Consider the following 27879-nt stretch of genomic DNA (forward strand, 5'->3'; position numbering starts at 1 on the left):
TTTCTTCTGTTATTCAGCCCTCGCATGCATGGTCAGCGATCACTAATGATGCAAATCTAAGACTTCCCTTCATGAATTCTTACTCCTTCCCCCTCTAAGGTCTCTTTTACTCATCAGTGATGACATCTGTGACCAGATGGTCAGTGGTTCATCCGTGTTGGTCCATGTTGGTCACCCGTATTTCATGGACACTGCTAGGCTGAAAATCAGTTTCCAGAGCATTCACTACCAATGGTCAGTGAAAATCACTGACAGAACACTGATGCAATCTATGTTGTCAGTGGTTTTCACAGACCCGCATCAGGGAGCAAAGTAGTGCATGTCTCTGTGGTTTTGCCACTGAACCACTGGTATGTTTATAACCACATTAAAATCAATTTGATTCACTGACGTGTGAAAGAGGCCTAACCGTTCTGGCAATTTACTGAAGGAAAATGGACTCTTTACAGGACCGTGTCCTCTCTGGTTACATGGAAAACAAAAACCCTAAACTCAACGAAGAAGATTTTTGTATGGCTACATGCACACGACCATATGTGTTTTGCGGTCCGCAAAAATACACGGATGACATCCGTATGCAATCCGTTTTTTTTTTTGCGGATCCATTGTAACAATGCCTAAAACGGACAAGAATAGAACATATTCTATTTTTTTTTTGCGGGGCTACGGAACAGACATACTGATGCTGACAGCACACGGTGTGCTGTCCGCATTTTTTGCGGACCCATTGAAATTAATACCGTAGGTCCACATCCTATCCGCAAAAAACAAACAAAACGGAACGGACACGGAAACAAACAACGTTCGTGTGCATGTAGCCTAAATGGTAAAAAAAAAAAAACTGTCAGGGGCAACGATATTTACCCCCTCACAAGGAGCATACTGGCATTAACAGATACCTATATAGGAGCAATGAGGACACGGCACACATGGATTAAACCTCTTGTCATCATGTCCACATGATAAGAATGTACCAGACATAAAGAGCATTATTACTATAGGCTGCTACTGGCAATGTACTGTAAATTAAATCTGCACTACTTACTATAGCGCCTTTTGATCCCTTTAAGCCTTGAAAACCTCGTGGTCCAGCATGACCCTGCAAGAATGAGAAGATTGCTGTGCATTGGAGGATAATGTGGCAGAAACATTAAGGCAGGGTTTAGACAGTGCAGATGAGTCGTGGTAAAAAAAATGCAATAAAACACAAATGCGTTTTAACCTGCGAAAAACGCATGAGAAATTATCACATCACAAAACTGTGGCCAGTGCACAGTTTTTAAAGGGAACCTATCACCATGAAAATACTGTGTAATCTTCCATCAGATTATTATACAGCAGGAGGAACTGAGCAGATTGATATATAGTTTTGAGGGGAAAAATTCTGTAAAACTTAAATTCCTGCTTATTCTGGGTTTTGAAGTCAGGGAGGCGGTCCTATCACTGACTGGAGTCAAGGGGGCGGTCCTATCACTGACTGGAGTCAAGGGGGCGGTCCTATCAGTGACTGGAGTCAAGGGGGCGGTCCTATCAGTGACTGGAGTCAAGGGGGCGGTCCTATCAGTGACTGGAGTCAAGGGGGCGGTCCTATCAGTGACTGGAGTCAAGGGGGCGGTCCTATCAGTGACTGGAGTCAAGGGGGCGGTCCTATCAGTGACTGGAGTCAAGGAGGCGGTCCTATCAGTGATTAAAGTCAGGGAGTCCTATCAGTGACTGACCGCTATCTCTGTATACACAGTCAGAGTGGAAGGTTGTCGGCCGCCTCCTGGACTAAAAGCTCAAAACGAGCAAGAATTTTAATGAATAAACTATAAAGTTATACGGAATCTTTTTTGCTCAAAATTATTTGTCAATCTGCTCAGCCCCTCCTGCTTTATAGCCAGCTGTGCCCAGCTCAGACAACATATTTAATGTGAAACAAAGAAATTTTGTGGACTGGCACTCTGTATGTGTGGATAAAATCAATAATTTATACAATATAAAGTGATCACATTCGTTTAATGTTGCTAAACAATAAAATTCCAATAAAAATCCAATAAAAACACAATAATTTACCCCAAAAATTGTATATAACAAATCGTAGAATCGACTGATATCAAAATGAATGGGGGTCTATGGTATAAATCAACGCAGACAAATCATATATCGTCTATTCCCAATTATGGAATCTCCTATGGGAGTCAAGGGTCCTGTTTGGCTTCAGATTACTGATAAATGTCCAGACTCCATTTCCGTGTAACAGTATAGAGTGCTAGTTTGCACTATGTAGAAACCTATGCGAGGTCAAGAGTCCTGTTTAATTTCAGATTGCTGATGAATGTCCAGACTCCATTTTAGTATAACAGTATGGGGTGCTCGTTTGCACTATGAAGAACCCTGTGTGGGTCTTACCTTCTCCACGGTCGAGGCAATAGGTCTGAAGTTACGGTCCTCCAAACCCAAGTATTTGTGTGCGCTGCTGTGTTGAATATCTCCAACTTCTTCACACGGACGCCGGCAAGTCACGTGATCTAATGCCGCGCTGTAGCGTGTGATTCACAGCACAAAGTATCGCGGGTATTGGTGCCGAGATTTCGGATATAAAATGTTGATATGAAATCCGGAGCGCTCCGTTCATTCGGAAATTAACCGAAAGTTTCTTTCAGATTTTTGCAGTCATTAATGTAGAGGCCTCTTTCTTGGATCCAAAAGGGAGTAGTAAGCTGTTTTGGACTGGCTATTTATAGACCGCTCAGGTCTGTCCGAATTAATGGTGTGGAGTTAGTGATTCAGGATTCAGCTTTGTTTCTTTGTATGCGATTTTATATGTGCAAGTTTTGATGCGTTTTTGTCAATACAATATTTATTTTTATTGGGCGGTGACTACTCATCATAAAGGTACAATATATCAAAAAAACGCATAAATGAGAAAAAATACTTGGGTTTGGAGGACCGTAACTTCAGACCTATTGCCTCGACCGTGGAGAAGGTAAGACCCACACAGGGTTCTTCATAGTGCAAACGAGCACCCCATACTGTTATACTAAAATGGAGTCTGGACATTCATCAGCAATCTGAAATTAAACAGGACTCTTGACCTCGCATAGGGTTCTACATAGTGCAAACTAGCACTCTATACTGTTACACGGAAATGGAGTCTGGACATTTATCAGTAATCTGAAACCAAACAGGATCCTTGACTCCCATAGGAGATTCCATAATTGGGAATAGATGATATATGATTTGTCTGCGTTGATTTATACCATAGACCCCCATTCATTTTGATATCAGTAGCTTCTACGATTTGTTATATACAATTTTTGGGGTGAATTATTGTGTTTTTATTGGAAATGTGATCACTTTATATTGTATAAATTATTGATTTTATCCACACATACAGAGTGCCAGTCCACAAAATGTCTTTGTTTCCAATTTCTCTCTGTATGGGTGATACAGTTGGCACCTGGTCCCTATCGCACAGGAGTGAGCTATTCCTATTATTTAAAGTTTACATTTGTTTTCAATTCAACATATTTAATGTGACAGGTTCCCTTTAAGGAGTTTGTCGAAATAATCAGTCGGCACTCTGCAAAAAAGGTGGTGCTCATAGCCTGGGTTGCAGGCCTATACATCCAAGTAGAAGAAGTGGATCAGCACTCACTTTTTTAGGCAAATAACTCTGTATTTTGTTTATGGCAGTGTTCCATGCTTGTTTGAAAAAGGCTGTTTAGCCGAAAAGCATCACATCTGTCTGTATTTTGTTTATGGCAACTTACTGCATCAAAAAGTGAGTGCTGACCCACTTCTACTTGGTTTTTAAAGAGGATCTGTCACCCTGAAATGCAGTGCAATCTGATATAGAGTAGGAGGAGCTGTGCAGATTGATATAAAGTTCTATGGGTAAAGATTCAGTATAACTTGTATATCCCTGCTATTCTTGTTTCTTGACTCCAGCTGTACACAGGGAGGTGTTATCAGTGACTGATAGCATTCTCTGTGTAAGTGTGTATACATAGCTGTCACTGATCGCTGTACACGGGGGAGGTGTTATCAGTGACTGATAGCATTCTCTGTGTAAGTGTGTATACATAGCTGTCACTGATCGCTGTACACGGGCTGGTCTTAAAGGGCTTCTGCAGTTTTTCTTTCTGGTGACAACCTCTTCCTCATAGGCCACTGAGGAAGAGGTTGTCACCTCAAAACGCGTCTGGCCGTTTTTTTTACTTATAACTACCCACCTAAGACCAACATAAAGAGATTTTATTCCATACCTTAATTGGAATTTTTTTTCTGGAATTTTATCTGGGACACTGGGCCCTTTTAAAGATACTTCACATTTGAACAGAGTAAAATCATCACCTGACCTGGCTGACGTCACGTGATACAACCAAGCTGCTACTCTACGGCAAAGACTGCAAACCTTTTCACGTGAGACGCTGAGGTCCGCGCTCCACATAACTGAAAAGTTCGTACTACGGTAATAATAATCGACATACCGAACAACCAGAAAGACCGCAGGACTACATGACACTCGTGCGCTACTTAGAATCAAGGAGACACAGCCTGGAGATCAGTGAACGGACGTAACAGGTAAGAGGCTGAGCGAGGGGGACGCCCCAGACGCCAGCCTTATTATCGATACCTGGCCTCCCAAGAGACCGATCATATCAGTTTTTTACATCTGTTTTCTACATTTTATATTTTTGCAAGGAACTTTTTATAGTGTCACATAATAATAGTGACAACCATCCTTGGGAGGAAATTTATTCACATTTTTTTATTCACATTTATATCACAATATATAGTTTTATTATTGTAATATTACTGTTACATTAGGATGCATATTAGGCCTCTTTCACACTTGCGTTGTCCGGATCCGGCGTGTACTCCACTTGCCGGAATTACACGCCGGATCCGGAAAAACACAAGTGTACTGAAAGCATTTGAAGACGGATCCGTCTTCAAAATGCTTTCAGTGTTACTATGGCACCCAGGACGCTATTAAAGTCCTGGTTGCCATAGTAGTAGTGGGGAGCGGGGGAGCAGCATACTTACCGTCCATGCGGCTCCCGGGGCGCTCCAGAATGACGTGCCATGCGATCACGTCATCCATGCGCTTGGGGCGCCCCGACGTCACTCTGGAGCGCCCCGGGAGCCGCACGGACGGTAAGTATGCTGCTCCCCCGCTCCCCACTACACTTTACCATGGCTGCCGGGACACTAAAGTCCTCACAGCCATGGTAATCATTCAGAAAAAGCTAAACTTCGCATCCGGCAATGCGCCGAAACGACGTTTAGCTTAAGGCCGGATCCGGATCAATGCCTTTCAATGGGCATTCATTCCGGATCCGGCCTTGCGGCAAGTGTTCCGGATTTTTGGCCGGAACTGAAGACATCCTGATGCATCCTGAAGGACGGACTGTCCATTCAGAATGCATTAGGATAATCCTGATCAGTATTCTTCCGGCATAGAGCCCCGACGACGGAACTGTATGCCGGAAGACAAGAACGCAGATGTGAAAGAGCCCTTAGGGGAATAATTGATATAGTATAAGAAGTATTTTGCACAAACTGTTATTTTTAGATACATCGTCAATGCACATTTAGTTTACATGATTGCAAATATTTGAAGTGTAAGGTCTAGTAACTGGTGTCCAACAATTTCAGAATACCAAGACTGCAAGGGCAATATTATATATTTTTTTTTCCTAATATATTTATTTTAATAAAATAAATTTTTAATCTGTCAGATGGTGAGTGCCTGTTTTTAAAATTTAAATTTGCTATTCATTTGGGATGATTAGGTGAATCATCAAAAAACAGAGCACCTTAACCATAGATCGGGTTTGGGTGAGCCACGGTATACCTGTTACATATCCAGTATTTTTTTTTTATTTTTTTTCTGATGATACAGCCTACAGGTGCTTTCACATATGCTGAATGGGCAGCCAATTACTGTTCATATGTTTTAAAAAGCTGATTTTGGCCACATGGCTTTGACAGGTAAAACAAAAATCAAGTTTCACATCTCAAAATCCACATTGCAAAAAGTGTGCAGTAACTGGACTACCAACACAATACCACTGGGCACATTAGTGCTGGTGATGTCACCGGGAACACTGCTAGGAGGAAGCCTCTGCCTAGCAGAGACCTGGTACGTCACCGGATCTGCAGAAAATGAAATGCTCCGATGCTCATCTCAGATGGGCTGAGTGGGGGAAGAAGGGGATAAGTCCGGGTTCAGAGTTGAACAGACCAGGTGCTTACTGGTAAGCCTTGTTGTCCAGCTTTTCCTCTAGGGCCTTCTGGTCCTTCTTGACCCTGCAAGTAAATCATATTATAGTTAATACCTTGAAGATAATTAAGTCACCAACACCTTTGATAACCCGAGAGCTAATGTAAGCTTCCTTCACTGGTGGTTCTTTCCACTGCTTGCACTTTTGCTTATATTATTTTCAATCCACACCATATCTCATCTCTTCCTACTGTATACCATAAAGTGGATACTCATGCATTTACAAAGGATAGCATTCTTATGTAGGCATTCTGAATTTCTGATACAAAGCTCCAAAACCTCTCCATAGACAGTGAAACTATACAAATCTGGCTGCCTGTAGCCAACACTAGGGGGAGCTCAGGATGTTAGTCCCTGCTATCAAACTGATACCAAAAATACATTAAAATGGGTTCATTATTGTCTGTCTGTCCATTTGATAAATAGCGTAATTTTTTCATAAATAGGGCGACTATGGTGACTGTTTTGGTTGGCGTGTACTTTAAAAAAACAACAACTATTTTTGGCATATAATATGGCCCCCCTAAGAGATCCTTAAAGGGGTTGTCTGCTTTTTTGATATTGACAACCTATCCTCATCAATATCAGATTGGTGGGGGTCCAACTGCTGGAACGTATGAGATCGTATGGGTGCTGTGCTCTCTTCTCTGTTTACCTGCTCGCCGTCTGCAACGGAAATCGGGTGTAATTACAACTACGCCGTCCCTATTGACTTCTATGGGACGGCTCCTTCCTATTCAAGTGCTGCTGCAATGTTGATGGCGGGCAGGTAAAAGGAGAAGAGAGCACGGTGCTCATACCAGCACTGCATTCTCTTCATACAGCTGGTCGGCAGGGGTACCAGCAGTCCAACTCCACCTCAGGATAAGTCACCAATATAAAAAAAAGCGGACAACTCCTTTCAAGGGGTTGGCCCATCTCCCGCGTGGGGGTAATTTACACATGCAGAGCTGATGTGGGGCTTCTAAGACCAAGCATAGTCACTTCCTCTGTTCATTGCAGAGTGCTACGTACCAAGGAAAGGAGGAGGCAGGGGTCTTCTCCTCAGAGGCCCCTGCTGCCTCTGACAACTGGGGACCCAACTTGTTCCTGCTAGATTGTACACGTGTGGCACTTTAGATAAAGCCTGACACCTAGCGCACTACATGACCTGATGGCGACCAAGCACTGTCCAACAAGCAGACAGTGAGATGAGGTCTCTCTCCTCCCTTATAGTCTATGACCACCGAACGGAATCTCCGATCAGTGCATCTACTCACGGGATATCCTGGGTCGCCTGGTTCCCCTCGGTCTCCACGGTCACCAACAGGTCCCTAAAAAAAATGACGGAGCACACTATAATGCATCCTAAACTCCTTTACACATTGCAGCCTCCAGACTATGGTCGTCCACACACACTCCTCATTACATTCATTCTACACTGATGGTCTGTGGTTGTATAACGGTGCGTTCACACATGCTATTTTGATGTCTTAGAGTGGATCGCGCGGGGGGGAAGACACTATATCAGAAAGATTTTACTTTCCAGTTTTTTGTTTTTTTTAATCCTTCAAAAATGGCACTGTAATTTCTAGGCTTTGTGGAAATCACTATAGACAGGCACACTTCATTTGGAACAATCCAGAGACATCAAATTCATGTCATCCATAGGGTCCATTCACACGTCCATATGTGTTTTGCGGATCCGCAAAACACTGACACCGGCAATGTGCGTTCCGCATTTTGTGGATCGCACATCGCTGGCACTCTCATAGAAAATGCCTTTTCTTGTCCGCAATTGCGGGCAAGAATAGGACATGTTCCATTTTTTTGCGGAACAGAAGTGCAGAACCGCGGATGCGGACAGCACATTCCGGCCCCATTGAAAATGAATGGGTCCGCACCTGTTCAGCAAAATTGCGGATGCGGACCCATTTTGCGGACGTGTGAATGGACCCCTATACTCTAATACACCCCTTTTCTTGCTCTGGATAAAGGTGCTCTGTCTCTATGACTCCCCCGTCAAACCTGGTTATATGTATTATCACTGTAGACAGGCACAATCCACAGACATCAAATTTATGTCATCCATATACGAATTTATTATATTTAATAATGTAAAAATATAAAAGTCAAAATAAAGTCAAAATAAAAACACACACACTTAAAATGCCAATGCCCCGCTATTAGCGGTATATGAGGTAGATCTGTTTGATCTCTGTTCGTCTCCACACAGGCATCCAATAGGGGACTGTATACATAGTCCGTATCTACCGCATATCATCCTCATACCCAGACTGGATGTCAATGTTGGTATTTAGCTGATTTTATAGTTCAAAAATATGAAATTCAAACGTATATTCCAAATATGGTAGTATTTTTATTGTCTCTCTTTCTTTTCAAAATAATACACACTTGTCAGCAATATGTATTTGGTATTATTGTGCACATATAGAATTCATCTATGTTCCCAATGCGTTAGTTTCCCGGTTCACCTTTATATTAATAATGATATTTTTTAGCGATCTATATCCAGCAGTGATCAGGAGTGTATACTCACTGTTTGCAAATATTATGATGCTATCCACCGTGGCGTCCCACGTGGTGGCTATAGCGCTGGTATTATTGATTATTACTTAGGCTACTTTCACACCTGCATTCGGTGCGGATCCATCTTGTATCTGTACAGACGGATCTGTACCGATAATGCAAACGCTTGTATCCGTTCAGAACGGATCAGTTTGCATTATTCATTAAAAAAAAGTCTACGTCAAAACGGATCCGTCTTGACTTACATTGAAAGTCAATGGCAGACGGATCCGTTTTCAATTGCACCATATTGTGTCCGTGAAAAATCGATCCGTCCCCATTGACTTACATTGTAAGTCAGAACGGATCCGTTTGGCTCCGCATCGTCAGGCAGACACCAAAACACTACAAGCAGCGTTTTGGTGTCCGCCTCAAAATCGCAACGGAGACATAGTGCGCTGCACCATGTGGGACTGCAATCGTGGTACAGGTACTGCTGTCCGTACTGGAGACAGACGCTGAGCCTGAGGTGCGCGCTATAGCTACCACGTGGGACGCCACGGTGGATAGCATCATAATATTTGCAAACAGTGAGTATACACTCCTGATCACTGCTGGATATAGATCGCTAAAAAATATCATTATTAATATAAAGGTGAACCGGGAAACTAACGCATTGGGAACATAGATGAATTCTATATGTGCACAATAATACCAAATACATATTGCTGACAAGTGTGTATTATTTTGAAAAGAAAGAGAGACAATAAAAATACTACCATATTTGGAATATACGTTTGAATTATATATTTTTGAACTATAAAATCAGCTAAATACCAACATTGACATCCAGTCTGGGTATGAGGATGATATGCGGTAGATACGGACTATGTATACAGTCCCCTATTGGATGCCTGTGTGGAGACGAACAGAGATCAAACAGATCTACCTCATATACCGCTAATAGCGGGGCATTGGCATTTTAAGTGTGTGTGTTTTTATTTTGACTTTTATAATTTTACATTATTAGATATAATAAATTCGTATATGGATGACATAAATTTGATGTCTCTGGATTGTGCCTGTCTACAGTGATAATACATATAACCAGGTTTGACGGGGGAGTCATGGAGCCAGAGCACCTTTATCCAGAGCAAGAAAAGGGGTGAGCCGCTAAAATAAACAACTTTGTGGACATCAGTATCTACCAAAGAGCTTCAGGGTTCGCTGGCTAAGAGCTTAGACTTCGGCCACACACATGAGATACCGGATGACCATAAGAGGTCTCTCTCACGACTCTGCTGAGCATGCATGGGTTTTGAACGGGGAGTCACTGTCCAACAATTCTAGAGGTAACTTGTCTCCCTGAGAACAAATAATTGGGCCTCCTCAAGTCCAACAGCCCGATCTTTATGTTCACCCACATCTGATGTTGAGGGACAGTCCGGAGGCCCCTATATACATTAGATGGCTCTCTTCTCCCTCCAAAATAGTCATTTTTGTCCGATCTATATCTAGGGACGGACTGGGAACACAAAGTAAACCCTAACCCCAAAAAAGCCCTAAAAGAGGCCCCATGTTGTAGGGGGGTCAAAATTGACAGAAGGAGGGGCCACAACATGTAGGCATGGCCAAAAGATATAGGTGGAGACAGCAATACCGCAGTGCAGCACAAAATACTGCCCCAGCAGAACCAAATACCGTAGTGCAGCACAAAATACCGCCCCAGCAGAACCAAATACCATAGTGCAGCACAAAATACTGTAGTGCAGCACAAAATACCGCCCCAGCAGAACCAAATACCGTAGTGCAGCACAAAATACCGCCCCAGCAGAACCAAATACCGTAGTGCAGCACAAAATACCGCCCCAGCAGAACCAAATACCGTAGTGCAGCACAAAATACCGCCCCAGCAGAACCAAATAATGTAGTGCAGCACAAAATATGGTCACCCTTGGTGCAGTATTAAATTGTATCACCATCCTGAGGATGGCGGCACAGTTGAATTCAGGAGGGCACTTGGGGGTTCTGACCAGGTGCTAAGAGCATCAGGTACTTATGCATCAGATTATGCACAGCACCCAGCCGGCAGCCATGAGGCGGGCTCGGGTGCTCCCCTGGGCATCGGCCTACTGAGAAATTGCCCGCCCATCTTCAGGATAGAAAACGCTGGTGCATTAACAGGCTCAGTGTGTGTGTCCCATAGGCAGGTGACTAGTGTGAACTCGGCTTTCGTCAGAGGTAATAAGTCTTACTCTGTCTCCAGGAGCACCAGGGGCACCTTCCGTTTTGCCATCTTCCCCTTGTTCTCCCTGTGAAGGAAGCAGATGAAATATCAGCAGTGGTGATAAGGACATGGTAATAATGACACATGACACAATTTAACCCTTTGTCTCCCACTGTCTTATACTACGCATGGAGATCTTGTAGGAAACGGTTAACTGTGTTGGAGGGAGAGGGAATGATTTATGTTTAGCTTACATGAATGAGGGAGAAGAGAGCAATGGGAAGTGACAAGTAAAAATGCAGGGAAGAGGGGCCAGAAAGTAAACATCTGAAGCTACAAATGCGCAAGGCATAAAGGCGGGTGCGTTGTCCTTGGCTGGGGGCCCACACAGAGATACATTCATGTACTGCACATCTGGAGGCTCCCAAGTGGACGGGAACTTCTCGCAGCGCATGCACAATTAACATCCGAGTATAGGTGCCATGAAGTTATCGGATTGCAGCTATTTCCATAGAAGCATGATCGATCTCGCCCAGACGCACGGTGGGCGCAGCCATTGTTGTAGGTTGATCACATCTTTATGATCATTCAGACAAAAAATGATGACCTTCGTATATTTACTTCTCATATTCCCTCTGCAATCTCTGCCCTATTTCCCCCTTGCTCTGGATGGGCCTTAGGAACAATGATAGAGCAGCCCAGCTGGACCCGGCCGCAGCGTTAGTAGAAAGCGGCGCTCCGTCCCGGAGCCAAACATGTGAGTCATTTTCTAGCCTGAACTGGTTACAGGCGAGCTGAGTCAGCACACATGTGAGAGCGGAGCATGTCTGAGGGGTCCCTGCTCCTCACAAGACCACCCTGATACCTCTGCATCCTTGGGCACATTGGGCAACAATGGCTCGCTGCACAGTGACCATATATCAGGCATCCTCAAACTGCGTCCCTCTGCAAAACTACAACTCCCAGCATGCCCGAACAGCCTACAGCAGGGCATTGTGGGAGTTGTAGTTTTACAACAGCTGGAGGGCCGCAGTTTGAGGATGCCTGCCATATATCATGTATGAGGATGTCCGTCAGAGCCCTGGTTTCCTGGAGGGAGCCGGCAGAGGGACTCTATGGACATTGTTTTTAAAGGTGATTGTCAGGGAGCGTAAGAAATGGCCCTAACAGCAAGAAATGTTTAAAATAATAAAATAAAATAAATACTCCCCCTTTAAATCCCTCGCAGCCCCAGGGATGATGCTTCGTGGTTCCCTCCCTTTATCTTCCTGCAGTCAATCACTGTATGACACAAGACAAATAAGCCCAGAGATTGGCTGCAGCAGTTACGTGGCTGTACAGCTGGGGATTGAACAGGTAATGTCTTAGACCAGGGATGCCTAACCTGCGGTCCTCAAGCAATTAGGGCATGCTGGGAGTTGTAGTTTTGCAACAGCTGGAGGGCCACAGGTTGAGCATTCCTGTCTTCGACTAATGTCTTAGAGCAGGCATGCTCAACCTGCGGCTCTCCAGCTGTTGTAAAACTACAACTCCCACAATGCCCCGCTGTAGGATGATAACTGTAGGCTGTTCAGGCATGCTGGGAGTTGTAGTTTTGCAACAGCTGGAGGGCCGCAGGTTGAGCATGCCTGTCTTAGAGGCAGGATCTTTTCAGGGAAAAATCTGATGGTTTTGCAGTTTAATCGGCTTTGTCTGTGATTTCGTTCAGGGTTTCAGTTTTTTCCGCGCAGATGCAATCAGTTTTTGATGCGTTTTTCATGCATGTGATGACTGAAGAATAACTTTCAACCATCAGTTAAAAACGCAATGCATCCGGATGTCCTCCGTTTTTCACGCAAGCCCCATTTTCTATGAAAAAAGCACAATATAGAACGTGCTGTGATTTTTATTTTCCCCTGCGCACAAGGATGATCATTGATAAACGACGCTCGTGTGCACAGACCCATTGAAATGAATGGTTCAGGATTCAGTTGCTATCCGTTCACAACATGCATTGCTTCCGCGATGACGAAAACTTTCTTGTGTGAAAGAGGCCTGAAATGTCTTTTTTACACTTCCAGACAACCCTTGTAAAGTGGAGATAACAATATTGGTGGCTATCAATAATAAAACAGTTGGCGTCCCCCCTGCCGATCGGTTGTCTGACGAGGCTGTGGGGCTGGTACGAGTTTTAACATCGCATGGCAGGCCAATTTTTACTGCTGGGTATAGATGAGATTTTGTAACCACGCTGCTGGTACTGTAATACGCTGTAAATTTCCGGCCCGCAATTCCGTCGTAGATTATCCGCATATTATCCACTTGTGAACGTACCCCGAAGCTTGAATCTGCTTTAGGGCTCATCCGCATGGCACTGCTGTGTGTGCGGTGACATACCGCGTCCCTACAGACCAGTAGACAGTATTTTCCACAATGTTTCAGGGGGGAAAGACGCACCTTTTAATACAACATGTGCAATCTCAAAATGGACTAGTTATGGATGATGCACTAGGCATCTGTACAACACAGATCTGCAATATGGCTGTGTGCATGAGGTCTTAGGGGACCCACTTCTTGGACTGTTGCCTGCGATTAATTAACCAGACGGCACCTGCCTGAATCCAGCAGTCCACCTTTAGGCCTCCTGCACACGACCGTATGGCTTTTTCAGTGTTTTGCGGGCCGTTTTTTCCAGATCCGTTTTTTTTGTTTCAGTTCCGGTTTTCCATATGGCATATACAAGTATACAGTAATTACATAGAAAATATTGGGCTGGGCATAACATTTTCAATAGATGGTTCTGCAAAAACGGAACGGATACGGAAGACATACAGATGCATTTTCGTATGTGTTCAGTTTTTTTTGCGGACCCATTGACTTGAATGGAGCCACGGAACGTGATTTGCGGGCAATAATAGGACATGTTCTATCTTTCAACGGAAATACGGAAACGGAATGCATACGGAGTACATTCAGTTTTTTTTTTGCGGAACCAATGAAATGAATGGTTCTGTATACGCAAAAAACGACCCGTGAACTGAAAAAAAAGGAGGCCTTAACAGTACCAATAACTCCATAAGTGTCTGTAAGCAGGAAGAGATATGTCAAGCACTGTGTGTCGGCCGGGGAGGAGGACTCATGGGCTTTCTGTAGGAGTCCTGTTATCTTTCTTTTTACATGAAAATATTGAATCACTATATATGAAACTCCATTTTCCAGCTCAGCGTTTCCTCCTCAATCCTAAGCCGCCTTCAGTTAGCGCAGCGCTGGAGACCTGACAAAGCCACTCTAAGTGATATGGTGCTGTGTAGCGCCATTGTAATGGTTTTTCTTCCTTGCTAATGAATTCCATACAGTTGAATGCCACAGACATAGATGATGTAATAACTTTACATAAAATTGGTGCCAAACCAGACAATGTCCAGGTGACAGGAACCACAAAAAGGTTGGGAAATGGGATCAAAACAGAGCAGAGACGGCATCGGAGCCATATACTGTGTATACAGCCATGATCTCACTCCGAGCTGACTCACTAACATACAGTCTGCTGGGAATCGGTGGGAATCCGCTGACACACATGTTTCTGAATAAAAGCCGCAGACGCCGTATTTAGTCAGACATTTTTTTTTTCTAATATTGTGGGTTTAAGGATAAACAGATAAAGTGGGTAGAAAAGCTCGTGTTGCTTAAAGGGGTCATGCTATCTTGTGTATGGTATATCCCACCTCTAGGAAGAAGACCACTCTCCTGTGGTCATGAAGAGTTACGGAAAGAGGCATGCAAGTGTAACGACAGTATTACCCCTTAGTGCTGTCCATTCCTTTACCACTGGTGGCCTATCCTCAGGATACGCCATCAATATCTGATCTGTCGGGGTCCGAAACCCTACACAACTCTGGCCATTGAGTAGTGGATGGAGCTGCTTAAAGGATAACTGTCATATTTTCATCAACAAAAATCTATTTTAGCACATGTTACTGCTGCAGCAGCATTATGCATAAAGCAATCTTTAGTTTCTTCACTTACCACTGATTTCCTTGAGTTTTCCCCTTAGTTACGGCTGTTTTGAATCCTACATTATGAGGATCTTCTCAAGATGGCTCCTCTGCCAGTTCTCTGAGGCCAAAACTGCTTTCCCTCAGGTCACATACAAACTTGCTGTAGCCAGCAGCTTCCTGCCAGCCAATCATCAGATTGGATTACTAAGAGACACGCCTCCTCACTCTGAAGCCTAATGCAGGCATGCAGTGTGAAGGACCGCCCCTCTGTTTTTCTGTTTATACTAAAGGGAAGACAGACAAGCCATAGCAACGGTCTTTTAAGGGAGCAGTGGAAAGGGACGGGACATTAATGAAAGCTGTTATTATAAGGTAATTACAGATCTTTTGGCAATCATTGACAGACTAACTCAGATATACATGCCTAGCTCTAATAAACAAATAAAATAAAAATATGACAGTTATTCTTTAATGTGGCGCTGCTTCCTTGGATGTGAGTGGGAGCAGCTCTGCAGCTACTCTGAAACAGATGATTGGAGGAGGTACAGGTGTTAGACCTCCTGGACAGGTCATCAGTATCTGATTGGTGGGGGTCCGACACCCTGGACCCCCCGCTGATCAGCTCTTTGAGGAGGGACCGGCACTCGCAGCAGCACCACGACCTTCTCCAGCTTTCCCTAGGCCATGTGACGTCACGTTCATCAGTCACACATGTCCTAGGCGTAGCTCAGCCCCATAGAAGTGAATGTGGCGGAGCTGCGAGAAGGGTGCGGCACTCACACGAGCACCAGTGCCTTCTCAAATAGCTGATCGGCGGGGGTCCTGGATGTCGGGCCCCCACCCATAAGATACTAATGACCTATCCAGAGGACAGGTCGTCATCAATATTAAAGTGTCAGAAAACCCCTTTAAAGGGAGGTTTCTACTGTAATTATTAGAGATTTCTGTAGACTACATAATGACTAGGGATGAATGAATCGACTTCGGACCCAACTCCTGTTCAAGTGAACAGAGCTTAGCCGCGCCCAGGCCAGTTGATACAAGTCGTGACGTCACTGGGCCAGCGGTAAACAGTGAGAAGGACGCGGCGCTGCTGGAGCGCCGCTGCCTTCTCAAACAGCTGATCGTCGGGGTCCCGGGTGTCGGACCCCCGCCGATAAGATGCTGATGATCTATCCACAGGATAGATCATCAGTTTAAAAAAATTGCAGAATCCCTTTAACGCACAGTAAAAAGATTCAGGCTCTGTATGGAGATATTACGTAAAGTGGTTTTAGAGGAGAAACAAGGCAAGAATTGGCCAAGAGAAAGAATAAGTACAGCGACCTTCACACCGTCTGACAAGTTTCCTTGAAAATTTACAGGAATTTCGGTTACTATAAAATGTTTAACATTGTGTGAATTTTCTTTTCTTGTCTCATGGTCTTTACTTGCAAAGGTGGCGCAGAGCTACGTCCATAGCATGTGCAAATGAGACACCAATTTATAGAATTCGTCGGAAACAAAAGTAAGAAAATGCAAAAGCAACGGCTAGCAGAGATTTCCGGTTATGGTCAGACAAACAACCCCGGGAAGAAGCCGTACTCCAAAAGAAAATCTAGGGAAGGAGCGTTAACGTTTCAGTCCCCCCATGCAACCATTTTCAACATTTCTGTTATGGTCAGATGTTGGAAGCAACAATTCCAGATCTCCAGAAGACCAAAATGACTGACAGTGAGCCGAACTAATCTGTGGCATGTGGATTTACTGCATGCTTTTAAACTGACACCCAGTAATGGGAAGATCTCCGTCCCATAGACCTGCACAGCCGGCAGTGGTGTCTTCTTGTTTTTGATTTGAACCAACTACCTTCTATATAAGATATCACTAAACAGATTTATCCCTGAGTATTTGGTTGTAGCTTTATAGCACGGTTACACCTTTTTATTGCTCCTTTTCTTGGCTTTATATTGTGTTGTTCCAATGTATTAGGCATCTCTTGTTGGGTGGCTAGTTCTCCTTGCGAAGATTTAGGGCTGTGAAAAATGACTGAGGATATCCGCCGAACCAGATACACCCACCTGTGGACTTGGAGTGGATTTGTATAACATGTCAGGTAGGGAACTCTCCTGATGAAGAACCTCTGAAGTGAAAAGTCTACATCTGATAACAGGGAAACCTACCACACGCTGCGGCTCACTGTACAAATCCATCATCATTTCTGGATACAAGCAAATCAGACTTTTAAAGTGATGAGGCTAGATTTAGATTTAGGGTCAGTATGTGTTTTGCGGATCCGGAAAACACAGACAACGGCAATGTGCGTTCCGCATTTTGCGGACCGCACATCGCTGGCACTCTCATAGAAAATTGCGGACAAGAATAGGACAGAAGCGCGGATCCGGAAATGAGGATGCGGACAGCACATTCCGGCCCCATTGAAAATGAATGGGTCCGCACCTGTTCCGCAAAATTGCGGACGCGTGGGTTATCCCATCTTAGACAATGGGGGCATATCGCTAGGATATGCCCCCATTGCCTGATAGGTACCTACAAGGAGAACAGAGCCGGGGAGAGTTGTGGCTGGAGGACCCTGGGTTTCCCGGGGTCCGTCCACCACTAGGCACAGCTCCCCTCCTCTCCCATTGAAGTGAATGGGACCGCACAGCGCATGCGCGGCCACTGCTCCCATTAATTTCTATGGGGCCGACGGAAAAAGCCGAGACAGCGTTAGGCTATTTTCGGCGGCTCCATAGAAATGAATAGAGGGCGGCTACGCATGCGCCATCCTCAACTTTCTTCGCTCCGTTCTCCTTGTAGGTGCTGGCCCCAAAGGTGGAACCCCCACCTATCAGACAATGGGGGCATATCCTTGCAATATGCCCCCATTGTCTAAGATGGGATAACCCCTTTTAAGGGAGGTTTATTTTACCAAAACAAACTGTTTTATACCCCAAGTTACTTGGAAAAATGCAATTATAATAGCAACAAAATATTTTCTTGTGTATTTCCAGGTAATACCCACTTACCTTTTCACCTTTTACTCCTGGAGGCCCAACTGGACCTGGGGGGCCTGCATGTCCCTATTGTGAGACAAAGAACATAATGCCATTACCATTTCTTCTACCACAACACGTCTCTGTCCTGTTTCATAGCAGCTACAAGATCTTTACACCTATACAGTATATTGCAAATCACGCTGCTTTAAGGGGGTTATTCCCATCTTGGACATTGGGGGCATATTGCTAGGGAGTCTCCCCTATAACTAGATTGGAGCCGGAGGGCGCGGCCACACTCCCTTTATTTTTTATGGGAGTGCTGGCCACGCTTGCTTGGTGTGCTTCCCAATAGGACTTCCAAAAATAGTCGAGAGCACCGCTTGGCTATTTTCGGCACTCCCATAGAAAAGAATGAAGTATGTCCGTGCATTGGTGGTGCACCATCCGGCACTTTGTGGGCTCCGTTATAAGCATAGGTGCGGGTCCCTAGCGATATGCCCCCAATGTCCAAGATGGGCCAACCCCTTTAATACTACCTTTCAACTGAGAAATTACCCGATCAAATGTCCACCGGAATCTCTCCACCATGAGAAATCTACAGTAATCATTTACAATTTTTGATAACAGGATCTAGTCATTACATATTCCATTCCCAAAATGGCAGGCTCTGTTATGTGCACCTTAGAAAGATAGCCCAAACTCTCTCAGTTTTGATAACCTTGTCGGTAAGTTTACCTGATAGCCGGGAATTCCTGGTTCTCCTTGTGCACCCATCCTGCCAGGAGAACCCTAGAGGTGAAGAAGTAATTGGTCAGTTCTTGGTTCACGAGGCCGTATAAGCAGCCAGCAGTTCCCAATCCTAAATAACTGGTAATCAATCATTCGCCTCTTTACCATAATATTAAAGGGGATCTGTCCAGTTCTCAAGACATGTCTGTTCTAGTAAATGCCTCTGTTCCCTGTGATAGAACAATTCTGCATCATCTTTCCTTAAAATGCTTGTCCAACCAGTACTGCCGCTGTCAGATAGTGTAGGGACACAAACCCTTTACAAGAGAAGGGTAACCACTAGTCAAAGGGGTTGTCCTGGAAAAGAAAATGATGAACTATCCTCAGGATAGGTCATCATTTTCATAGTGGTGGGGTCCGAGTCATCAATATCTTTTCCTGGATAACCCCTTTAAGTAAAAAGATGCTCCAGAAGTGTCATTTCATGGGAATAAGGAGAGCTGACAGGCCTTCTTTAAAGGGAACCTGTCATCAACTTTATGCTACCTACACTAGCGGCAGTATAAAGTAGAGACAGGCGAGTTGATATCAGCGGGCTGTCATTTATAGGTTAAAAGTAAGTGGTTGCCGAGAACCAACATCACAATCATTGTAGACTGGGCCTGGAGAAGAGTCCCGGCCACCTGAGAAGAGTCCTGGTCATTCATGAATTCCTGCTCTCCTGCTGATGGCTGACCGGCTTCTACCTAGTTTTCTCTCTTTCTCTCTAGGAGAGAACTGCCAATCATCAGCAGATGGCGGGAGAGCAGGAGATTAGGAATAACCAGGACTCTTCTCAGGTAGATTTCACTCTTTTCAAGGCCTGGGCTGCAATGATTATGATGCTGGTTCTCGGCAACCACTTTCTTTTACCTGATGAGTGACACATCGCTGACATCAGCATTTCTGTCACTAATTTAGTGAGGTCAGCATAGTGTTGATGACAGGTTCCCTTTAAGGATATCTATCAGATGGACTGCTACAGGTAGATGATTCCTTTCAGCTCATGTTTTAGGGAGACCCTTCAACAGTCTGATAACGCATTGGTTATGCTCCAGGGACAGTATCCCCGTAATGGTTAAACTTATAATGCATATCAATCATTACATATACAAGCGATGTACTCACCACCGGCCCGAGGGTGCCTCTACTTCCTTTGGGCCCTTGATTTCCTGGTGGTCCTGGTTTACCCGGAGAACCAGTTTCTCCAAGGTGACCCTGAATACCTTTGCTTCCCTGAAAAAGAACCCCAGTATCAGTACCATGCCATAACCCATGCTGGGTACTTCTGCCTGCACCATGCTTTACCTTGCGTCCTGGCTTGCCTTTTTCTCCTTGTTTTCCTGGTTTCCCCTCCACTCCCTATAAATTAAAGTAAAGGCATGGTTAGTATGGGAAATAGAAGACTGCTTGGACTTGAAGAAGATATAAACCTCGAGAAGGTTAACTTGTTCTTAACATTCATATTGCATTTCTGCCAGATATTTGTATAGTCAGCTCTATATATTTCCTGAAAAGGGACCTAAATACAGCCAGAAAAACCGATGCAAACCACAGCACATTCCTTCCCACAGACACACAAATGCCTCCATGTATTAAACATTGACTTGTGCCCCTATCCAACGCACAATGGGCAAAGGGCAGGAAATTTGAAGGATTAGGAAGGCCGCTCTTGAACTCCAAACACCACAGCTTTATGAGAAACATACGGGTATTCTGTCCTGTGCCTGGATTCCCGGACTGATGAGAAAGAGACAACTGCTGTCTGTGGTTGTGCAGTGCGGCGCTGCGCTGCAATGTGACACTGCAATTCTGCTACTGGTAACTGGCCTGGTACCGTCGATAAATCCCAGATACAGGGAACTGGATACAAACCACCTCTCCAAGGTCAAATAGAGCCCATTGTGAGGTGCTCTCATCCACCTCACCGCTTGAGCGATGACATCATCTGCCTGGCTGCTTCCATGAAATACCTATGTATGTAGACAGGACGGCTGCAGCGCATCACAGGTCTCGGCAGTAAACGGCACAAAAGCGCTAAGGCTGCAGCTGTCGTGTATGCGGGCATGTCATCACTGCAAACGAACAGATCCTGGCGGGAAGGATTACAGCAGCAGGCGATAAAATGGGTGAATATTTTTTATCGCTATCCCAATTGCTGGCTTGGAGAAAATTTAATACATTTTGTCATGCTTGGTTATACTTTAATTAGAGATGAGTAAATCGATTCATATAAAGTGATTAATTTATCAAACGGAGTTATGGAGCAGCCAGGCGGTGTGGCTGCTGCTTGATTGACAGGGCCGGACATCTCGTACCTCCGGGTAGCAGCGCAAAGGTTCTGCTGCTGCAGCAGCTACGGTGCATGGCTTAGGAGTCCAGAGGGTGCTCCTACTTTTAATAGGACCGCCCATATGACTCTTAAGCTCATTTTAATGAATACATTACAAGTTTTGCTGAATCATTTCCCACAAAACTATTTCAATCTGCCCGGTTCAATGTATTAGTAGCACAGAATTAGCGGTAACTGATGAGAAGGATTGAATTACGATTTATACCATATACATACATGTTCGGTGCTTGGTGCTGGGCTTTAATCTGGAGCACAGTATATGTTCGCTGCTGTATTAAGGTACCTGCTCCTGCAATCTAACAGGAGCAGGTTGGGTCCCTGGCCATCACTAACAGCCAGGGACTCTGAGGATAAGCACTTCTGACTTCTATCTTCCGTACATAGCACTCAGTGAGCGTTATGCAGTGAAGAGAGGAAGCGGCTATTGAGCTTTCTCTACTGGACCTGGTGATCATGTGATCGCCGGGTGTCTCTGTTATAGCAGAGCTGCAGGGTCTTAGCAGATCCTGATCAGCTTATGCCTGGGTGCCGTGCCCCCAAATTGGACGGCTTCTCTCTGTAACCTTTGAATGCCCTTCTTACAGAGCAAAAGGTTAAAAAAAATATAATAATAAAAAAAATAATATCATTATCTTTTAGTGACCTCTTGGGGGTTAGATTATGTGCCAAAAATATAGTAAAATACAAGTAAAAGCAAAAATAAAAAACAAATGCCCATGCCAACTGAAACAGTTGCTCCCCTTTCAGACAAAACTATATTATAGGGAACATAATTTTTATTTTTGGTGTCATGGTGTATACCTAAAAAATAAGGAGCTATAGTTTAAAAAAAATAATAATAATATTTGTTTTGCAGTTTCCCTCAAATAAAACTAAAAAAAGAAAAAAACCTCTTTAAAAACCATATTAATAAAAAGGTGTCACAAATAAAAAAGTTAAGGTCGTTAAACCACCACCTGCGCCAAATCACAATACGGTGCCTGGTCAAGGGTTAAGCACTGCTCATGTTTCTGTCACAGACTAGAGCACGTTGGATATACAAGCCAGACTATAGCATTATATACACATCCATAAGTGCAGCCAAGTCCGAGTGCATAATACAGCTTGAGCTGGTGCAGAGAAGCTGCCAGACACAGGAATCACTTCACACCATGGCCGTGTGACCGGTGCCAAAATCTCCAAGGGATCATTTCCGGCCTATGTGAATAGAGAAAGGACCGTGGCCTACCCTGGCGGATTCAAGAGGGATTTATGTTACTACTCTCAGCATCCACTCTTTGTACTGAACCAAGATTTTTTAAAGTGTTTTTCGAGATTTTTATACTGATGACCTATCCTCAGGATGGGTCATCAGTATCTGATAAAAGAGGCTCCGACACTCGGGACCCCCGCTGATCAGCTGTTTGAGAAGGCAATGACGCTCCTGTGAGAGACGCTGCCTTATCACAGCTTTTCGAAGGCCAATGATGACATGTTCATCAGTCACGTGGCCTACGAGCAGCTCAGCCCCATAGAAGTGAATGGGGCTGAGCAAGATACTAAGCACAGCCGCTATAAAATGTGCAGCGCTGTGCTTGGTGAGCTGCAAGAAGGGTGCAGCGCTCACAGGAGCGCCGATGCCTTTTTAAACAGCTGATCGGCAGGTGTCCGACCCGCACCGATCAGATACTGATAAACTATCCAGAGGATAGATCATCAGTAAATCTCAGAAAACCCCTTTTAAGGGTCCATTCACACGTCCGTAATTTGGGTCCGCATTCGTTCCGCAATTTGCGGACCCATTCACTTTCAATGGGACTGGAACGGATGCAAATCCACATTTCCTGGATCCGCATCCGCATTTTCGGGATCCGCATCCGTTTTTTTTCGGGATCTGTTTTTTCGGGATCCGCAATTTAATTCCTGAAAAAAATAGAACATGTCCTATTCTTGTCCGCAGTTGCGGAGCAGAAAAGGCATTTTCTATTATAGTGTCTGTGATGTGCGGTCCGCAAATTGCGGATCGCACATTGCAGGTGTCCGTGTTTTGCGGATCCGAACACTTACGGACGTGTGAATGGACCCTAAGCGTGTGTGTGTAATTGAACCATATTCGTATACGAACTATAATGAGTGTTTATGAGGTCAGGAGATCAGAGACGAGAGCTACACATGAGACATCAAATGACAGGATTCCAAGAAAACAACTTGCAAACCGACTGATTTTTAACCACTGTATCTCAGAAACATCTGAACATTTTTAATAAAGACCAATTGAAAAAAAAATATTTTGGACCAAAATGAGTTAAATGCAATCATAAATAAAATTGCACCAAAGGTGTCCGTAGCCTTTAAAGATAAGGGATCTAAGTTTATGAAACTAAAATCTAAAGAAATCTAAAAAAGTGATCTTCAGGGTCTACATATGAGACGCTGGATACAAGCTCAGAGAGAGCTACTGTTATTAACCAAAGAGCAATCCAAGAAACATTTTCTCTAAAGAAAGGCTAATTTTTGAATTTGGTGATGAGAATCGCAAACTTCTGGCCTACTTAGCCATTGTTGACAGACCCTGTGCCTCGATTCCAAGTGTTACAGACGGCGTTGGAATCCAACGTGCTGATCCGTGAGACTTTTCTACAAATCTGCACAGTTCCAAGTGTGTAGTGTCTTTGGATGTGGTCAATTCATCCTTCTCTGAGCTACCTGCATGTCATTCATCTGCAGTTCAGGCATCGCCATTAGAAGATCCGATCACCGAGGCAGCAATTAAATCATCATCTTCTGGTAAAACTCCAGGACTTAATGGCTGGGTAGAAGAATGCTATAAAACGAACTGATATTATTAAACCTCGGCTACGGGAGATAAATGAAGCGGCTTATGAAAGAGGCACACTCCTTATAGCCATGTGTGAGGCTCTATTAGTTTTATTTTTGAAGCCAGGGAAGGATCGTTTAAAAGGTCAGGGCAGAAGGCACAGGATCAGTACAGTGAACAGGCACATGTCAAGTCAGGCGGTAGACGGTCAAGATCCAGGCAACAAGCAGATAAACAGGCCAGGGTATCAGGCATAGGTCAGGTCAGAAGGCAGACAGATTAGGAAGTCAGGCATAAGTCAGGCACAGTCCACGGACAAATGGATTCATAGCTCATTCACGGGACCCAACTGACTAAAAACACCAGACAGAACCTGTTGCTCAGGCCAGGAGTGGGACACACCACACAGAATATACAGCAGGGCTGATTAGCCCATTAGTCAAGCTAGTGCACACAGAAACCAAGAGTATTAACCCTTGCAGTTCTGAGGGGAATATCAGACTACAGAAACCAAGGAGGGATAAACCATAGCAATGCTGAAGGTGGAGGGACGCAGGGCGGCAGCAGCAGGTGCAGGGCGGCAGCAGCAGGTACAGACTGCTACCGGATTAAACACAGTCATCCTGTCCCTGATACGCCCTGAGCAGACCGGCTTTATGCCGAATAAAGCAACAGACATGAATATTCAATGTTTGCACTTAAATATTGCGGCCCAACAAGAGGAGCCGTGAGGTGGTTTTATAGTATCTCTGGACACACGCAAGGCCTTTTATTCTGTTGAGTGGCGGTATTTATGGGAACTTCTATCTAAACTGAATTTTGGTCCCCGGTTTCAGAATTGGGTTTGTCTCTTATATGAATCCCCTATCTCTAAAATTAGAACCAATCTTGATATCTACACACCCTTTACTTTAGAGGGGGAAACAAAGCAAGGATGCCCCCTTTCCTCATTTAGTTGTTCTAGCCATTGAGCCCCTGGTAGTTGCGATTCACCATTCCTAGAGGTTCTCTCACTCCTGGTCTATCTGGCTGATGATGGTCCATCCCAGGCTTCTTTTTTAGCCCCCAATATGTGTTTTTACTTCTTAGATGGTATATTCCCACTGGTGGATAGATATTGACACTAGCAATGTGCTGACTACATTGGCAGGGGCTCTTATGGGATCTTACGAGAGTCTCACAAACACAACTGTGCTGCTGCGGTGCCCCTGTTGCGGACTGCACACAGCCACTACCGCGGTGCGGACCGACTGCCTTCTATGGGTCCGCGATCCGCAAGGAACGCAAAACCTGTCTACAGGTCGTGTGTGGTACTGTAGCTAAGCCCCATTCACTTCAATGGTGCTGAGCTTGGACAGGTTTGGCGCTGTCTCTAGAAGAAAGTGATCATATTTCTGTAATCCTGGACAATCCCTGTAACATCTGTTAAGGGTAGGGAAGGATTTGCAACCTCTCTACTTGTCCACAGTGGTGACCACGAGGCAGCTTCTTCTGAGCAGGTGGCACGGTTCTCCTGGAACATGTCTGTCATGTATACTCTTCCTATCACGCTGTATATAAACAGGCCGCATTCATCAATCTTGTTTGTTTGACAATTACCGGACAATTGAAATACACAGTTCTTAGAAAGCAGCAACAAGTTTCTTGTGCCAGCCATTGACGTCTTCTGGAAACTAACGGGTAGACGATGGTGACATGACGGTACCATGATGCTGAAGCTTCCAGTGAAAGTCACTGATCATATAAGTATGTACAGAGAGCAAGGTGCGTGGTCACACCCCTCCGAGCACCCTCATAACATGTTGGACGGGGTTTGCTTGTCAAAAGAGGGATTCCAAAAAGGCAGGCTCCGATTTCTCACACACTCTAGGATGACTTTCCTGGAACTGATACCCAATCTCAGGCTTGTCCTGGGACCAAAAAATCACTCTGCAGAGCTGCTGGAACGGAGTGCTAGACTTCGCGCCAGCTGGCTTAACCTCGGACAGAGCAGACGGTGACTTAACTCTGTGACTGCCATGTTTCCCCACATGATATCCAGTGGACTGGAGATATGAGCTTTAAAGGGGATTTCCAAGAGTTATTTTTTTTTACTGATGACCTATACCCTAGATAGGTCATCAGTATCTGATCAGTGGGGGTCCAACACCTGGGACCCCCCGCCGATAAGCTCTTTGAGATGAAACTGGTGCTTGCAGTAGCGCCGTGGCCTTCTCACAGCTTTTCCTTGGTTGAGTGACATCACGTTCATCGGTCACATGGCCTAGGCGCAGCTCAACCTCATAGAAGTGAATGGGGCTGAGCTGTGATACCACGCACAGCCACTGTCCTATGTGAGTTGAGAGAAGGCAGTGACACTCACAGGAGCGGCGGTGCCTTCACAAACAGCTGATCGGCGGGGGTCCCTGGTGTCGGGAGGATAGGTCATCAGCTACAAAATATGTATACGTGAATGAAATGGGAATTGTGTGGAGCAATACAATTACTTCAAGACCTCAAATGAAATTTTGGGCAAGTTCCCATTTAATAGAAATGCATATCCAGCACAGGATAAGGCTTCATGCACACGGCCGTTCCGTGCATTGGGGACCGCAATTTGCGGTCCCCAATGCACGGGCAACGTCTGTGAGGTGGCCGGAACGGATCGAGACTCATTGAATGGGTCCGTGATCCGTCCACACCGCAAAAAAATAGAACATGTTCTATTTTTTTGAGTTGCGGAGGCATGGACAGAAACACCCCAGAAGCACTCAGTAGTCCTTCCGTGGGGTTCCGTGCCTCCATTCCACACTGCCCATCCTGAATACAGCCACGGCCGGGTGCATGAGGCCTAACTGTGGCATAACCATTAAAGGCTATGGACGTGAAAAATCTAATCTTAGTGATTACCTTCCGTAAAAAAATGAAAGTTTCAGGCTGTAATCTTCTTTCAGACCCTGTGATATTCCGTTTACAACCTGCTTTTCTCATGTGGATGTGTTCCTCCCAGGAATACATACGGGATGTATGGTATGTGTGTCCAGGATGCTGCTGTCTTCCCTCTTTATCTACAGTATATGTGAGCAGCCCTCCTTGGATTCTTTACCCTCTCTCCACTCCCTGATCTACCAAGTACAACCTTTGTCTGCTATCTCTAACAAAGAGAGAAGGGAGGGGGATGCAGGGTCAAACGGGACTGGTGCCCGGACTGATTTATCTCAGGTTCAGCAGCACCGGTAGCTAGGTGAAGCACTTACACACACTCTGTATCAGAAAAAAAATATGGTAAGAAATTTTAAATAAAGAATATTTAGAAAGTTGCTTAATTTTGTGTTTAGCAAATAAACAAAAAATAATATAAAATCAATGCAAAGGTGTACATAACTTTTCAAAATGGTTTGGTCCTGAGCATGGTTCCTCAGGTTACACTGGGTTACCCTCAAACTCCAAAAAGTATTTTAGTAGGTTCATGAAGAGGGTACTTTGAAACTGGTGCCTGCCTGTCTATAAGGTGCTGTGTCCGCCATGTGACTACATGCCCAAAAGCTGGGTATGTAGTAGGGTAATTTAACAAGTCCCGAACAACCAGGACCTAAAGTGATGAATTCCTGTAAGATCGAGGTAACTAATACAGGAGGGGCATTAGAAAAGTCTGGCGTATACCGAGGAGCGTAATGCGACCACCTACAGCTGGCAAGCTATTGGGTCATCTACATAAATATCTTGTCTACAGAGCAACGAGCACCCCGGTCTGAGAGATGTTTTTCTGCATTCTCCATATCTGCGTTATACCACTGGGGCCTGTAAAATCTCTTCACAAACTCTAAGAGATGAAAGGACTGCTGTGGTGAAGCCTGGTCAGATGACCTCATACAGTGCTTTATTAAAGGGATTGTCCATTTTAAAGCCCCTTATGCTCAATAATAGCAGGATCTGGCCTTTTAGAGACCGTGAGGGTTGTGCAGGACAGTTTGACGGCTGTATACTGCTCCAAAGTGCAATTCAATGATCCTTCTGT

At 44.7% G+C, this 27879-nt stretch overlaps 1 protein-coding gene across 1 annotated transcript in view; it reads right to left on the bottom strand.

Moving 5' to 3' along the window:
* COL27A1 (collagen type XXVII alpha 1 chain) overlaps positions 1–27879 on the bottom strand; it is a 269697-nt gene that overhangs the window by 25987 nt on the left and 215831 nt on the right. Inside the window, exons 38-45 of the mRNA XM_044305696.1 lie at positions 20041–20094; positions 19861–19968; positions 18700–18753; positions 17995–18048; positions 11038–11094; positions 7534–7587; positions 6247–6300; positions 1046–1099 (exon numbers count right to left, since the gene is read on the bottom strand). Coding sequence (XP_044161631.1) covers positions 1046–1099; positions 6247–6300; positions 7534–7587; positions 11038–11094; positions 17995–18048; positions 18700–18753; positions 19861–19968; positions 20041–20094 — 489 coding nt within the window. The remainder of the gene's footprint in view (positions 1–1045; positions 1100–6246; positions 6301–7533; positions 7588–11037; positions 11095–17994; positions 18049–18699; positions 18754–19860; positions 19969–20040; positions 20095–27879) is intronic.

Source organism: Bufo gargarizans, chromosome 9 (assembly GCF_014858855.1).
Source record: "Bufo gargarizans isolate SCDJY-AF-19 chromosome 9, ASM1485885v1, whole genome shotgun sequence".
Classification (NCBI taxonomy): Eukaryota; Metazoa; Chordata; class Amphibia; order Anura; family Bufonidae; genus Bufo; species Bufo gargarizans.